Source organism: Temnothorax curvispinosus, unplaced genomic scaffold, assembly GCF_003070985.1.
Source record: "Temnothorax curvispinosus isolate PA1 unplaced genomic scaffold, ASM307098v1 QBEX01004926.1, whole genome shotgun sequence".
Taxonomy (NCBI): domain Eukaryota; kingdom Metazoa; phylum Arthropoda; class Insecta; order Hymenoptera; family Formicidae; genus Temnothorax; species Temnothorax curvispinosus.
Genome location: NW_020214706.1, coordinates 42565 through 56364, shown reverse-complemented (window position 1 = coordinate 56364; position 13800 = coordinate 42565). Strand labels below are relative to the sequence as shown.

At 40.8% G+C, this 13800-nt stretch overlaps 1 protein-coding gene across 6 annotated transcripts in view; it reads right to left on the bottom strand.

Annotated features, from left to right (window-relative positions):
* LOC112454219 (protein Skeletor, isoforms B/C) overlaps positions 1–13800 on the bottom strand; it is a 66773-nt gene that overhangs the window by 17939 nt on the left and 35034 nt on the right. For all 6 annotated transcript variants that reach the window (XM_025015484.1, XM_025015486.1, XM_025015483.1 and 3 more), the window contains exons 3-4: positions 6694–6919; positions 5288–5399 (exon numbers count right to left, since the gene is read on the bottom strand). In XM_025015484.1, coding sequence (XP_024871252.1) covers positions 5288–5399; positions 6694–6919 — 338 coding nt within the window. The remainder of the gene's footprint in view (positions 1–5287; positions 5400–6693; positions 6920–13800) is intronic.

Genomic DNA, 13800 nt, shown 5'->3' with positions numbered 1-13800 from the left:
TCTCTCTCTCTCTCTCTCTCTCTCTCTCTCTCTCTCTCTCTCTCTCTCTCTCTCTCTCACTCTCTCACTCTGTAAGACTTTTTCCCAAATACTTCGTGCGAAAAGGCATTGCGAAAACCCCATGTCCAATATGAAATCGATTATTAACGTTGACTTCGTCGAAGAATCGAGATCCAACGGCATGGAATAGCTCTCGAAGTTATACGACGTGCTCGGAAAGCTTTCGCGACGCCAATACAATGAATGATGTCAATATAGGGGAAAAAATGTTTCAAAGCTTTTACGCACGCCGCCATGGACTTATCAATGTCGCTTTTATGTTATACATTGTTGACGGAATCGCAAAATCGCCCACACATGTCACTAAATTCGATTACCCCGCTGAAATGACTGACGGGTTACAGAGTTTCGACCGAAAACGATTTCGTCATGGTATATTTCCAGGTATTTATTCCGATATGCGATGAAAAAACGACAATCAAACGATGTGATGCGTTAATGTACATTAATAATGCATTTTGTAAATAATAAATTTTACAAGCGTTACGAAAAATGGGCGTTATTTATTACCGCTCTTGTTTCCCGCATCCGTCCCATTAACGCTCATTTCGAATCAATTTGGTCCACTATTATTTCTTTGTTATATTTATAATCCCATTGTTTTACATAAACTTATAGTGGATACAAAAAGGTAGCAACAATAGTACAATGTATATTCGGTAATAATTTCAATTTCAAATGGCTATAAATTTAAGTAATTGTCCCAATATCTTTCTGCAAAAAAATATCATTAATATAAAGAACGCGGCATTAATTGAATGAACATTCTTCAATAGATTAACATAGAAGAATACTAAATGCTAAAAGCTTTAATAAATATATTAATGTTAAAAGGGTGTACGCGACATCGACGCATAATCTTATGCTCAGCGAGAACCCGATTCTTTTGTATGTTCCCTTTTGGGGACTTCAGGAATCCATTCTAAGCGGTTATTAAATGACGCTCTCGTGCAGGGTTGGATCGTCCACTTGGTGCCAGAAGCAATCGTACTCCGTCATCCCACTCCGAAAACTATGAGGCGTTTAATTAACTCCGCGGAGGCCGGGAAAAAGACCCGTAGAATTCACATGCAAATGCTCCGTGACACGATTGCGGAACAATCATTTCTTTTTCCAACTGAAACTCGGCTAGCAAAACCGACCGCCGACTTCCGACACTTCGCGCCAGATAAATTTCACAAGGAAATACCGTCATTTTAACGTAAAAACAAAATCCACCGAAGAAACACGTGAAAAACATAAAAAAGAGACGTAACATATCTTTTTCTTTAAAGCGTGTTGCTTTCTCAAAAAATAATAGCGCTATTTTTCAGTAAAATAAAATACTTCAATGAGAAGATTGCAAGAAAAAGTGAAAGGAACTTTATTTCCGTTATATAGAAGCAAGATGTTAATACTATTATAATATTGCAGAAATAATGATTGTGACGAGACTGATTGAGGAATGTAAAGTAATTTCGAATTATCACATCCTGATGATGTAACGCGAATAACGAACATCCGTAACGTACCATCGGTAGATAGCGTAATTTTATTTTTATTCGGCTTGCCGTTGGTTTGTGTAATCGGATGCGCAAATGAGTCACCATGCCGCAAGAGATGATGGACGCAATCGCGCAATCGCGAGTAGCAAAGTAGTCACGTCACGCATAGGTCAGCCAGAAAATGAAGAACGTAATCGACAGACTGGTGACACGTGTGAAAGTTGGCCGTTGTTAACGCGACTGCACGTTAATTTTGCATTAAAATTGTCACTATTTTTTACCTTTTTTTACCGATGTAGAATACTCATAGAAATTGTAAATTGCATTACAATTTTTTTTTAAATATTAATTGTTAAGGCTATTTACGTATAATGGTTTTTATTGCATATTTATTCTATGGTTTCTTATTTTATTCATTATTTTATTAACTCAAAAATTTCTTGTAATAATATATAATATAAATAATAATGAGAAATAATTATATAAAACTAATGATTATTATAATGAGGGTATACGATGCGTTATTATGTTACAGGAATATGTATTTACTTTCAAAAAATACAGTTTTAGTAATAAGAATAATGTTAAAATGTATCTTAAATTTTGCATATTTAAAATTTATATAATTTTCCAGATATTATCGTTCGTTGTTACGTGCAAAGTATAAAAAATTCGTACCCGGAAATTAAAGATGACGTATCCTACGTCGCGTAATTTACATTCTCGCCGTGCAACGCGATTAAATTTTAAATTATTATACATCGGGTGTTCAACATTTTTCCAATAAGTGGCATTTATAGGCGAAAGAAGTGGAGCTCCTCCTCCACTCGGGATTCGATCGATGGCATTCTGCTCACGCGTTTACGATGCGAAACGTAAGAACGCGATTAATCGCGAGTAAGAGTCGTCGAATCGTCGGGCGAGTGAAATAAAATATCGCGAGGCGTAAGGAAGACGAAGGAGACGGGCGAACGAGACGAGACACGGCAAGCCGATCACCGGCTTTAACGGTTCGAGTTTCCTCGCGAAAGGCGAACGCCGTTGCTTGGAGATAAGATCGCAACGGGATGAGGAGAAATTGTTTCCACCCACTCCCGCGCTGTCCTCCGCGTGAGATATACACACAGGACACTTGCACGACCGCCTTGGACGGCGCGGCGATCGGGAGACAAGCTAGACGGAGAGGAAAAAAATTGCTAAATCCTATACCTGATTCAATGGCTGAATCCATTGAGCGGCGGTTTGATATCGCCGAAGAATATCTCTGTTCCTTTGAAAGGAAACCCGGATTTGAAGGAAGAAGGATACGTCGGCGAAGGAGCGGGTCTTTGAGAGGAAGCAGAAGGAGATCCCGAGAGCCAGCAGGGCGAGAGGAAGATGGACGAAAGAAGGAACGAGAAGAGGGCTTACTCTGACAATACATCCGCTCTCCGGAGGTAACGCGAGGGAGTGCTGACTGACAGACAGCTCCTATCTACTAGATATCCGAGCAAAACCTACACCTCCCCTCCTATACTGCTGTATAGTATCAGCCATCCCGTTGGAAGACCCGCCATTTCTTCTATAAATCATCGAAAGGGAAGCACGCGCTTCTAAAAGTCAGAATTCTTAGAAACGTTTCAATAATGTGCATTATAAGATTTCCTTTTGTGATCGTCCGTAATCAAGGAATATCCTGTTTGATCGGAAACGTTTCGCGTCTCTCTAGATAGTGACCGCTATTCGAGGTCACAGGACATCCGATAAATACCACAAAAACCTATAGGGAAAGCTTTTTTAACGTAACGACAGGCGCTACCAGTCCGAATAGCGGTTATCACCGGCAGCCAATTGTTTGCTCCCTTGTAACAAGAACGCTCGTTTCTGCTACTTAATAAAGCACCTCAGCTCGTACCTTTTACGATGCGATATAGGCACGAGAAACCTACCCGCCGTAAAACCTTTCCCCCGGACGGAATCCCCCGTGAATTATTTCTCGTCGATCGGTGGAGCGGCCGCAAACGAGAGCGATTTATACCAAACCCCCCGGACGACGACGACTCGCGACGATCGTAATGGGACACCCGGTAGAATGGACCGTAGGCGGCGGACAGCGCGTTTTGCGGTGACAGAGCGTGTCTGATGGAGGGTTGTCACGGTGCGGGAGCACCCCTCAGACTTCGATATTAAAGCCCTCCTCTAATATAAGAGCAAAAGCTCCGCTCTCCACCGTCGATATGCTCGCCTCAAACCTTTTTCCCTTCCTAAAGGCAGCGATATCGCGCTTGTGTGTCGTTATATTCATACGTGTAAGTCCGATAAAAGGGGGAAAGGGAAAGCTAAAGGGTAGCCCCGGTTGAAACGTAGACTCTCGCGCGTGCACCGAGATTTTTAAGCGTCGACTCTCAAGCGAAAGAGCGAAATCTATTTAAGAGAATATACCTCTACGTTCTAATTTGTGTACTTCTTGATGAGAAGAGATGGAAGAGAGCTAAGCTGGATTAAGTCGAGAGTAAGCATACCTATATATGGAGGGGTAAAAATCAGAGTGGTGTAGATCAAATTTTTTTAAATATTTTCTCGTGTGCTTAGATGCAATTTATATATTGTAAAGATTGCATCTAAGCACACGAGAAAATATTTTAAAAAATTTGACTTACACCACTCTGGTTTTTACCCCTCCATATATATCGCGCAAAACATAAAAGAAAGAAAGGAACGCTCAGTTTTGATGCAGATAAAATATGAGAAGGTAAGAAAAGGAAAAAAGTGTAAAGAATCATCATCTACTTAGAAAATATCTCTATTACTGACGAGTAAAATTATTAAATATACAGATCATACGGCCAACTTCCGAGCAAACGAAGAAAAGATGTTGGTTTAATGTAAATAATTAATAATAATTAAATTAAATTAATAATAATTTATTAGTTACTGTGAAGTATAATTATTATACGTATAAGGACAAGTCACCCATCGTGAAGTGCAATTCTCTCAGGTTTTATTCTAAGCTAAGCATCGAATGTCAATAAAAAGAAATTTCAATATATCTTTTTGTCAACGTGATACCTTCGTCGCCGCGTGTTTACTCACATGCACGCGTGCGAATAAGATACCAGAAAGATAAAGAGCGAATCGCACGCGCGTTTAGACCGGCGTGCACCCGAATGGGAGACGCGGGAGAAAGCCGAGAAAAGGGAAGGACTCACCCACCCACACGCACGTGCACGCGTACGAGGCCCCCTAGACTCGGCTCTCGGCTTCCGTATCCATCTCATACGCACCATTGACCTCGAATGCACGTCCGATAGAGCTTCCCTGAACCTTCTCAAAAATCAAGTTATCTCTATATTCTCCGCGCATCGTGGCGTTTGGAGTAAAACGCGCGATATACTACCGGAGAGTCTAACAGGGAACGTCTTGCGTCTCGCGCGGAAATTCTCCGAGAAACACTGGCAGATTACCGCGCGAATATCGAAAATAAAAATTTCATCGATACTGACGCGTCGAAAATGACGCACATCTCCTATAATGGCGAATATATGAATTGAATATGCGAATTATTGATCACAGCAGAATGTTCAAAGCGCTCAGAGAGATGTTTATTGATTATTTATAATCTTTCGATATACAAAAAGCAGGTGATTTTTTATTAATTAAAATTATGGAAGAGTTCAAATCGCAGATTTTGTTTTAGCAAAACAAAATATTGTATGCAATTAGTGCATGCGAAATATCAAGATCGATAGCTGTAATTTACTCACTGTAAATCTTCTGCACCAAACGCTCAACCATTTAATGTCTCGTATGCGTTTTCCTCCGGGTAGCCTCAGGATAATGTCTGTGTAGTTGTACGCCTCCAATACTCGTGGGTCGCTGTTGAAGAGAAAAGAAAGAAATAAAAGTAGTAAAACATAAAAAGATTTAAACGTAACTGACACTGCCGGTAAAGTGTAATTGAAGCAATTATTTCGAAAATTATAAGTTTAGGAGAGCCGGAACTCCTCGGGAAATAATAAAAACTCTGCTCTTCTCTATTTCTAAAGTTCAACCGCTTCTGACATTTACATGTCGCTCTATTTATATCACAATGTAATTATATTAAAACTTGAACGTCTTGCATGTATTTCTTACACTCTTTCATAACGTATTCCATTAGTTATTTCCGGAAGCTATATAGACTTAACTTGTTCGTTACAATGACAGATGTGATTGATTTTAAACGCCTTTTGGTGTCATCGACGAATTTGCGTGTCGCGCGAACGATCAAGCGAGCAGGATCGGGGGGAAATGGAAGAAGGCGGGTTGTGCATGCGGTCAGGGATGTAGAAGGCCGAAAAGAAGGGCGGCGGGTAGGAGGTGGCGAGAGTGATGCAGGGCGAACGCGCGGCAGTCCGTAACCAAGGGATGAAATGAAATTCAAAGAGCCCGTTGTGCGCGCGGCCGTATATGCGGAAAGGGGTGGCGGGACGAGGGGGGGAAGGGGGGGGGGGGTGAGAAACAGAAGGAAGGCCGAACGAGTGAGTCGTGCGCGGGAGAGTGCAGTTAATAAAACGGGAATTATACGCCAATCTCGTTCGGATTTCATCTGCGCGAGCACTTTATTACGTTTCTACTCGGCTGCTTCCTACCCGGTTTAGTACACGTTCGAAAAATCCCGTGCAACGAGTGTATCGTTTTGGTATATGTACAAAACGATATGTATCCACAGCCTCACCTTTCCGCGTTAAACGCGACAGTCGGATTATCAGTCTCACATAAAATTACTCGTTTATCGTTGTGCGACACAAGCAGGATTAATTGGCCTAATTAATTTATATCAATTATGTACTGTTTTCCTCTAATCTACAGATAACTTTTGTTCTACCTGTATACTGCTGTAAATCTTTATATTACTGAATTCTTTAGAGAACACTATATGTTTTTCTCATATAATATAATTACAAATATAGAAGTAATGTAGAAATACAAAATATAGAAATAATGTCAGGATTAAATGGCCTAATTAATTTAAATCAATTACGTGCTATTTTCCTCTAATACAAGATAACTTGATTCTATTAGGTAATATTGCTGTAAATCTTTATATGATCAATTCTTTAGAGAAATACATGTTTTCCTCGCATATGAAATAATTATTTTATAAATATAGAAATAAAATCTCAATTACCTGCCCCTATCAGTCTCGGGATAAGGTACAATGTAACCTTCGGGATTGGGTTGGCTGGTATTCCCAACCCAGAAGTAAGCATCTGGGCCGGTGCCGTCGTAACAAAATCCTTTTATAAATATCGTTGCGTCATCAACGGCATATACTTTACCTTTGATGCCGTGTGCGTATTCTTGTAGAGATCCGATTAATTTACCATAATAATTGGGTCCATTCCTAGCGTAACCTGAAAATAGAAGTAGCATCATGGTTATTAAAGAATTCTTTCTCGGAATATAAATGCATAAATACATATACATATATTTTTTATATTTATAAATGACATTTACTAATATGTCATTTATAATTTAGAATCTTTTTTGTCGTTTGCACAATGAACGATTTATACACCTTTTTCACAAATAAAATAATTAGGTGATGGTACGCGCGAAAAAAAGACTTAATTTGATTATTATTTTCTATCCTCTTGTTCGCTTCCTCACTCGCACGTTTACCGCCTGCTTCTCAACAACGGGATCGTTCGACTTAACTAAGCCGGCTTCTCGAAAAATAGCTACAACGATTTGTGAATTTTGTCCAAACGAGCAGCGAGAATCGGGGATACCAAGGAGGAAGTACGGTTCACCCTCGTGATGTAGGTTGGACGCATCGCCGCCCCGATACAAAACCGATGCGATGCCGCCTCGACAGCGCAAAGGGAAGCCGGCGCGGCGTGGCGCGGTTCCGCGATTTGCATGAATTTCATTTCATTTGCTCGACAGGTCCGTAAAGCCGGGCGCTGTAAATGTATATATAGATATATATCGGGAGATCCACTCGCGGCAGTAAAGATCAGAGGGCGTTTACGACCGAGGTCTGGAGAGAGCTGATGATCGGCGTGCGTCTGGGTCGTCTGGGAAGAGTAAGTTTAAAAGCCGAAACACGGGGGGCCTCTCGGAGAAACTTAACCAAGTACGTCCGAAGGGTAATAGAAGTAGAGGTTCGACGCGAAAAGGTGGAATGAAATTAGCGGATTAGGACTTAGCCCTTAATCCTTGGGGAGTCGACCGTGGAACACGCGCGGACCCAAAGACCGCCTCTCGCTATCGACTCTCTTAATTCGATATATCGAGTATGAAAAGTGCTCAGTTAAATACCTGCGAGAATACATATAAATGAGAGATAATTCTTGAATGTGGTAAAAATATTCCATTTATTGCAGCGAAACGTACGAAATCCAAAAAATGTATTTAATATCATCGAATCGAGCAAAATATTTGCGTGATATATAATATTATTACGTAATATAATATTATATAATTCTAGAAAAAACGATGGTAAAATATACAAATATTAAAAAATATATTTTAAATATTTCTTTTCTTGAAATTAATAAACACAAAGCTTATTACTTACATAAAACGCATTTGCGAAAAGAGATAGCTGCAAATTCCATATCTTACTTTCAAAGATGACAGTAAAAAAGCTAACACACGGCCGAGCGTACAAAACTTATTTTCTTATTCATTTTATATGCGCACTATTTTTGATATGCGACATTGATATAAAAAGTAAAACAAATCGTTACGTTGTTTAATTTAAAGGACGAAATCAAAATTCCCAAGCGTCAGAAACAACCGAAAAATTCACTTAACGGCGATCGTTTAAGTGCCCATGTGGAATAAGTGGCGTGCAGTTGGCATTTCTGTATTTAAAATAGCGGCCCGTTAGCGTCGTTGTAGCGCGTTAATTCGTCCCGGTGATTATGGATCCATTAGCGTGGCAGCCAACAAATAGCACGGTACAATCCAATAACCGTCGTTGCCCATAATAAAAGGGGAGGAACCAGGTTTAGGCACCAGTCGGGGGTAGTTTAGTCGGTGGCGTATAGTAGTGTGTATACACACACACACACACACACACACACACACACACATTCCCGTTCATGTGTATACGGAGAGCTTTACAGTCACAGATGCGCGCGTGTCCACGGGATCTGCAAGGGTGGTTCGACACCCTCCCCTCGTGCAGGACGCAGCAGATAGCGATCATTGCGTTCATTGTCGCATTCATTGTAATATCCTCCCGCTATAGCAGGGAGGGTTGGGCGAACGAAGAAACGCTCGCGAGGACCCAGGATTCCCCGCCGATGTCAGTGTGAAAGTACCGAACGGGGTGGACGATGAGAGAGGGTGGGATAAAAGCCTTCGGCGTCATTTCTAAAGACCGACATCAACGACGTCTTGATCATCAACCTACTTCCGTGGAGCCGTCAACGTGGCGTAGCTGAGGATGCTTAGATTTGCTAACGATACTTTCAGTGTCGTTTAGTATTAAAGTAGGTATCATTTCTAGAAATTATATATGTGAACGAACGTCAATGCTACTAATATTCGTGTACAGTCTAAAAATTAAATCGAATAAAAATCAGATCGAACTAAATATAACTTAAATATATTCCATTAAATTTGAGTTGCTATTATACCGTGATTATATAACTTCACGATCACGATCATTTTTAATGAAAGACATTGTCAGGGATAGCCGTTATTCAGCTACGAGTAATATATCTTACTCGATTTGAAGATTGATCTTTACACTGGTTTAAATTCATTGTGCAGTTTTCCGAAAGACTCAAAGGATCGCGCGCTGTATTGGAGCTTGAATTCGCTCAACATTCGGGCCGAATATCGGCTTCGGGCGGTGCAGTGAGCTCGACGGTATGGCGAGCTATTAAATGACGAATCATATTCATGCGCGAACATGCTCGGTATCTTCTACGCCAGTAAAATCGGGAGTTTTAAGCAAACAAGTTGGCCAATTTTATTCATATTCCGATCTGTGACATCAAAATATAAAAAAAATCTCAGTATATATACATTTATACATATCTCTTTGCCATTTTGTTAGATAAAAGTTTTCTCGACCTGTGTTAATTTGAATCAAATTGTCGCCTGTAAATATTTCAATGGATATTTTGTACCATTTGTTTTCGTGTTATACACATCAGTACTCGCGCGAGACAGCGATTGAAAAATTCATATTTTTGAAATAAGGATTTTGATATTTACAGAAAAAAAGAATAGAAGGGGAGAAGAATCGTCTTACCAGATTCTATACAAGAAAAAGATGATTTCCATAGTTACTCTAATTATCCATCCGAGAGTTTGGAAGTTTGAAAAAAATACATCTAAACAAATACATCTAAATTTGTTTATTGTTTGTCGCGTCATAGTCTCAGTATGTTAACTAAAGAGTCATTAAAAATAGATGAGAGATAGGCACGCATATATATACTCTATCGAATCCGTACATTCACTCTCGATATATAAAATACAGAGGAGCACCACGTTTTAAGAAAATGACACTAAATTTTAATAGCTCTTTAGTTAACATAATGAACCTACGACTTTACACATATGTCCGAGATGTTTTATCCATTTGTTTATATCTCCTACCGCGAAAAAATTCCAGACTAATTTCAACGAAACCTTTATTGATGCGGGGAGGCACGCATTTAGCTGGTCCACTACACAAATGAAACCTCGCCATAGACTCCGCGAGATTCGTTTGAAAGCAGGATATGGTGCTAGGACGATCGAGGGAGTTCGGTCAACATTTGAGCACGGTAAACAGCACCCACTTGTCAATACCCCTTCCTCATCCATCCGTCTCTCTCTCCCTCTCTGCCGATCGGCTTCCGAATTGCGTATAGGTTCTTCGAATAGTCCCCCGACACACATTGATCTTAGCTAGGGTCGTCTTAGGGACCGTCGCGACCTGGGGAAATGCCCCCTTGGCCCCGAGGCATCGAGCCTCGATACAAAGCATATTGCATGCGCCGCAAATGCGTACGCGTGAGCGTATAAGGTTCGTTAGCGCGTGATGACGTATGATGGTCTTTACTATCACTGTCATACGAATCCGATGGATTCTTTGTGACGCGTATTCAACAGAGGATTGGCCGGACCTAATCTGCTTTTTGCTCGACAAAGCGCGAACGCGCATCGTGATGTATGTACGTAACGTGGTGACGGATCAGACGGATCAGGACAAAGTGGCTGTAGATGCGCGTTTGCATTTGCGACGCGGCGTCGCGTTGCGAACATCGCGCAACTCCCCCAAGGGAGAAACGGCAACGTTTTCGTGGTCTCGGCCGCGCGTGGAGATCGGTCTCGCGTATCGGTCCGCAACACACGGGAAATCTGAGCCCCTCGGAAATTGTATTCGCTCTCGGAGCGTGTTTCCGAACGCCCGCCTCACGATTGCCGCAAATCTCCAATTTTCAATTCCCATCGCCGATCGCAGGTCACCGGCGAGAAAAAGAAAAGGAAAAAGAGATAGATTTTCTACGACCGGTTTCGATTTGCGCGCTCGAGCAGAAATAGTAGCTCGAGAGATACACATTCCTAAGCCGGTACGCGATCGGTTGCGCGCCGGGCAACGTATACGTGCGCTTTCACTTTCGTCGAGCACGGATCTCGCAACGTGGTCGACCAAGCGAACCCAGCCGCAGCCTTTCCTTCCGATATCACGTTCGATCGCCAAGCGAGCATCAACGGCGAGAGATGTTCCCAGGTGATTCCCCCGTCGCGTCGCTCCGCACGCTAGGTTTTCTCCGTAGGAGAGAAAGTAACGGGGGACGGCGGGCGAGTCTCTCTGTGACTTAGGACGTTAACGAGACTAACCGGATTCATCGCGCGGCGGCGACGGCGACGACGGGGGCGGGAGAACCGGCGGGGAAACGCCGAAGAAAGGAGAGCACCGGGCGGCGGCACTGATTTTAATCAAGATATGGCCTGGCAGCAGCCAACGGCGGATCAAGCGAGCCAGGGCTTATCGATTTTCTAAGTGCTCCCGACCGACAGAGCCATCGTCGCGACACCCAGCGTGAATTTGAAACTAATGGAAAGAGAGATTTGCACGCGCGCGTTTTATTATTCGCCCGATCGTCGAGCATTCAGTCGAATTTAAAAAAGAAAAAACATCTTGCATCTTTCTTATTGTCAGCGAGTTGCAGAATATTTAGGTTTAGTCATCGAATTGCATTTACTTTAAATCTAAGATTCATAGAACTATAGAAATCTTGTATAGAAATAATTTTTGTATTCTATAATAATATTCGTGATATTTAAAAAAATTGCTTTTTTGAAATAATTTTTAACATATTCAGTTTAAATACGCACAACCTATACAATAACAAACTTTTTAAGAGATCTTAATACATTTCAGAATTAAAAACAATTTATATATATATATTTTTTTTTTTTACTTTAGAAATATATAAATTCTTTCTCTTCAACTTACCAGTATTTACATGTTTATCAAGTATGGATATCTCGAGATTGTGTAATTTATATTTTGCTAACTATCAAGCGGACTTTTGCGGACTACATGCGGGCTGATTATGCGATTTGAAGATCAATTCTTATCTTCTTGTGAAAGAAATAATTACTCAAACTTATTCACACATAAAGAATAAGATATAGAATATTACGGAAACAGAATATTAGATCAAATTAAATTGTGTCTTTTTCTGAGGTTGTTCGAAAACAATGCCACTGTAACTTATTTGCAGCTTCATAAAAATGTTCAGACGTTTAGCTTCCCTTCGGCATACAAATAAGGGAAGTTTATTCGAATGTTAATATATCACAACTCCAAAGCGTATTTAGCAGAGCAGTTACTATGTTCTCAAATACAGCAACGTAATTTCTAGATGTAGTTCAAGCAGTTTGCACATCGCAGAACGAATTCCTAGACATGTTCGTAAAATATTACCGTCCAAAACCAGCATACCAGCTAACTCGTTCCTATATGTATATCGTAAGTCAGGCTCACTCTCGTGTCATCATAACTCAAGTCGAGTGTGAAATGTAAAAGTCGTTTGTTATCATATTTCATTATCAAAACATGAAATTAATCCTTACTGTATATTGTAATAGGAAAAAAACTGAATTTAAGTAATAAAATTAACAACTTACTCGTTAAAAGATTACTTGATAGTCACTTTATAGGCTATTTTGTTAAATAAAATAAAATGTTAATCAATTCTTAAAAACTAGCAATTGATTTCATACTTTTTTATTTCTTTCCAAATGTTTATCATAATTAGTTAACACTAATTTTCCTGTGTATTTTTAATCGCACACACAAGAGAGTTAAATATAAATAGTTATTTGTTTGTAATTAAAATAAAGTAAGTTATTTTGATTGATATCTTCATTTTATGAAAAATATTCACTTTGCGTGAACATTTATTACACTAATTTTTATCTAAATTCAGTAAATTAATTTTAGTCTGAATTGGGATAAAAACTATCGCAATTACAAAGTAAAAATTGGCAAAAATAATTTCCGTAAAATTTATTTAAGCGTCAGTTAAACAAGGAATAGCAAAATCCGTAAAAGAGCTGCGTCCTAAACAAGAGACGCAACGCCGCTGATAATTATCGCAGACGAGGTAATCTCTTAATCGAACGTGCGAGTCGACGACTTTTATCCATCTCGTAAGAAGAGTAAGACTGATATTTTTTGTCGTTTGCCCGTTAAGAGATTAAAGCCAAGGACTTCGCCCGCTTCGTTTTAGGGCCATTATACCCTCTCGAGGAGGGATAAAGAGAGGCACATAGGAACACAGAGGAAAAGAGAGATGAAGAGAGGAAGAATATAACGAGAGATAGGAACAGAGACCAAGAGAAACTAGAGAGAGAGAGAGAGAGAGAGAAAGAGAGGGGGGTGAGTGCTGAGCTTGCAGAAAGGGTGCCTGGTGATGCGTACCGTAGCTACCTCGCCAAATGCATTAAGACCACCGTCCCGTCGTCCCTCGCAATATCGCACTGACATAATCGTACGATTCTTGTCGGCGAGCGCGGCCCGAATACGCTATATTCCTCGCACTTCACCGGACGCGAGTGCGACGAGGAGAAGGTCCCCGTCGGCGTTCCGCTCTTGAATGACCGCGTTTGCCATCCGATATAAGCACTAGCGTGGCTCTCGAGTGCTGGAAACATCACGCGCGAAACCCTTCTTGGTCGATCGGTTAACGTTCGGCTCGAGCGGCCAGGCAGGGGGTCGTTGCGAGAGAGAGAGAGAGAGAGAGAGAGAGAGAGAGAGAGAGAGAGAGAG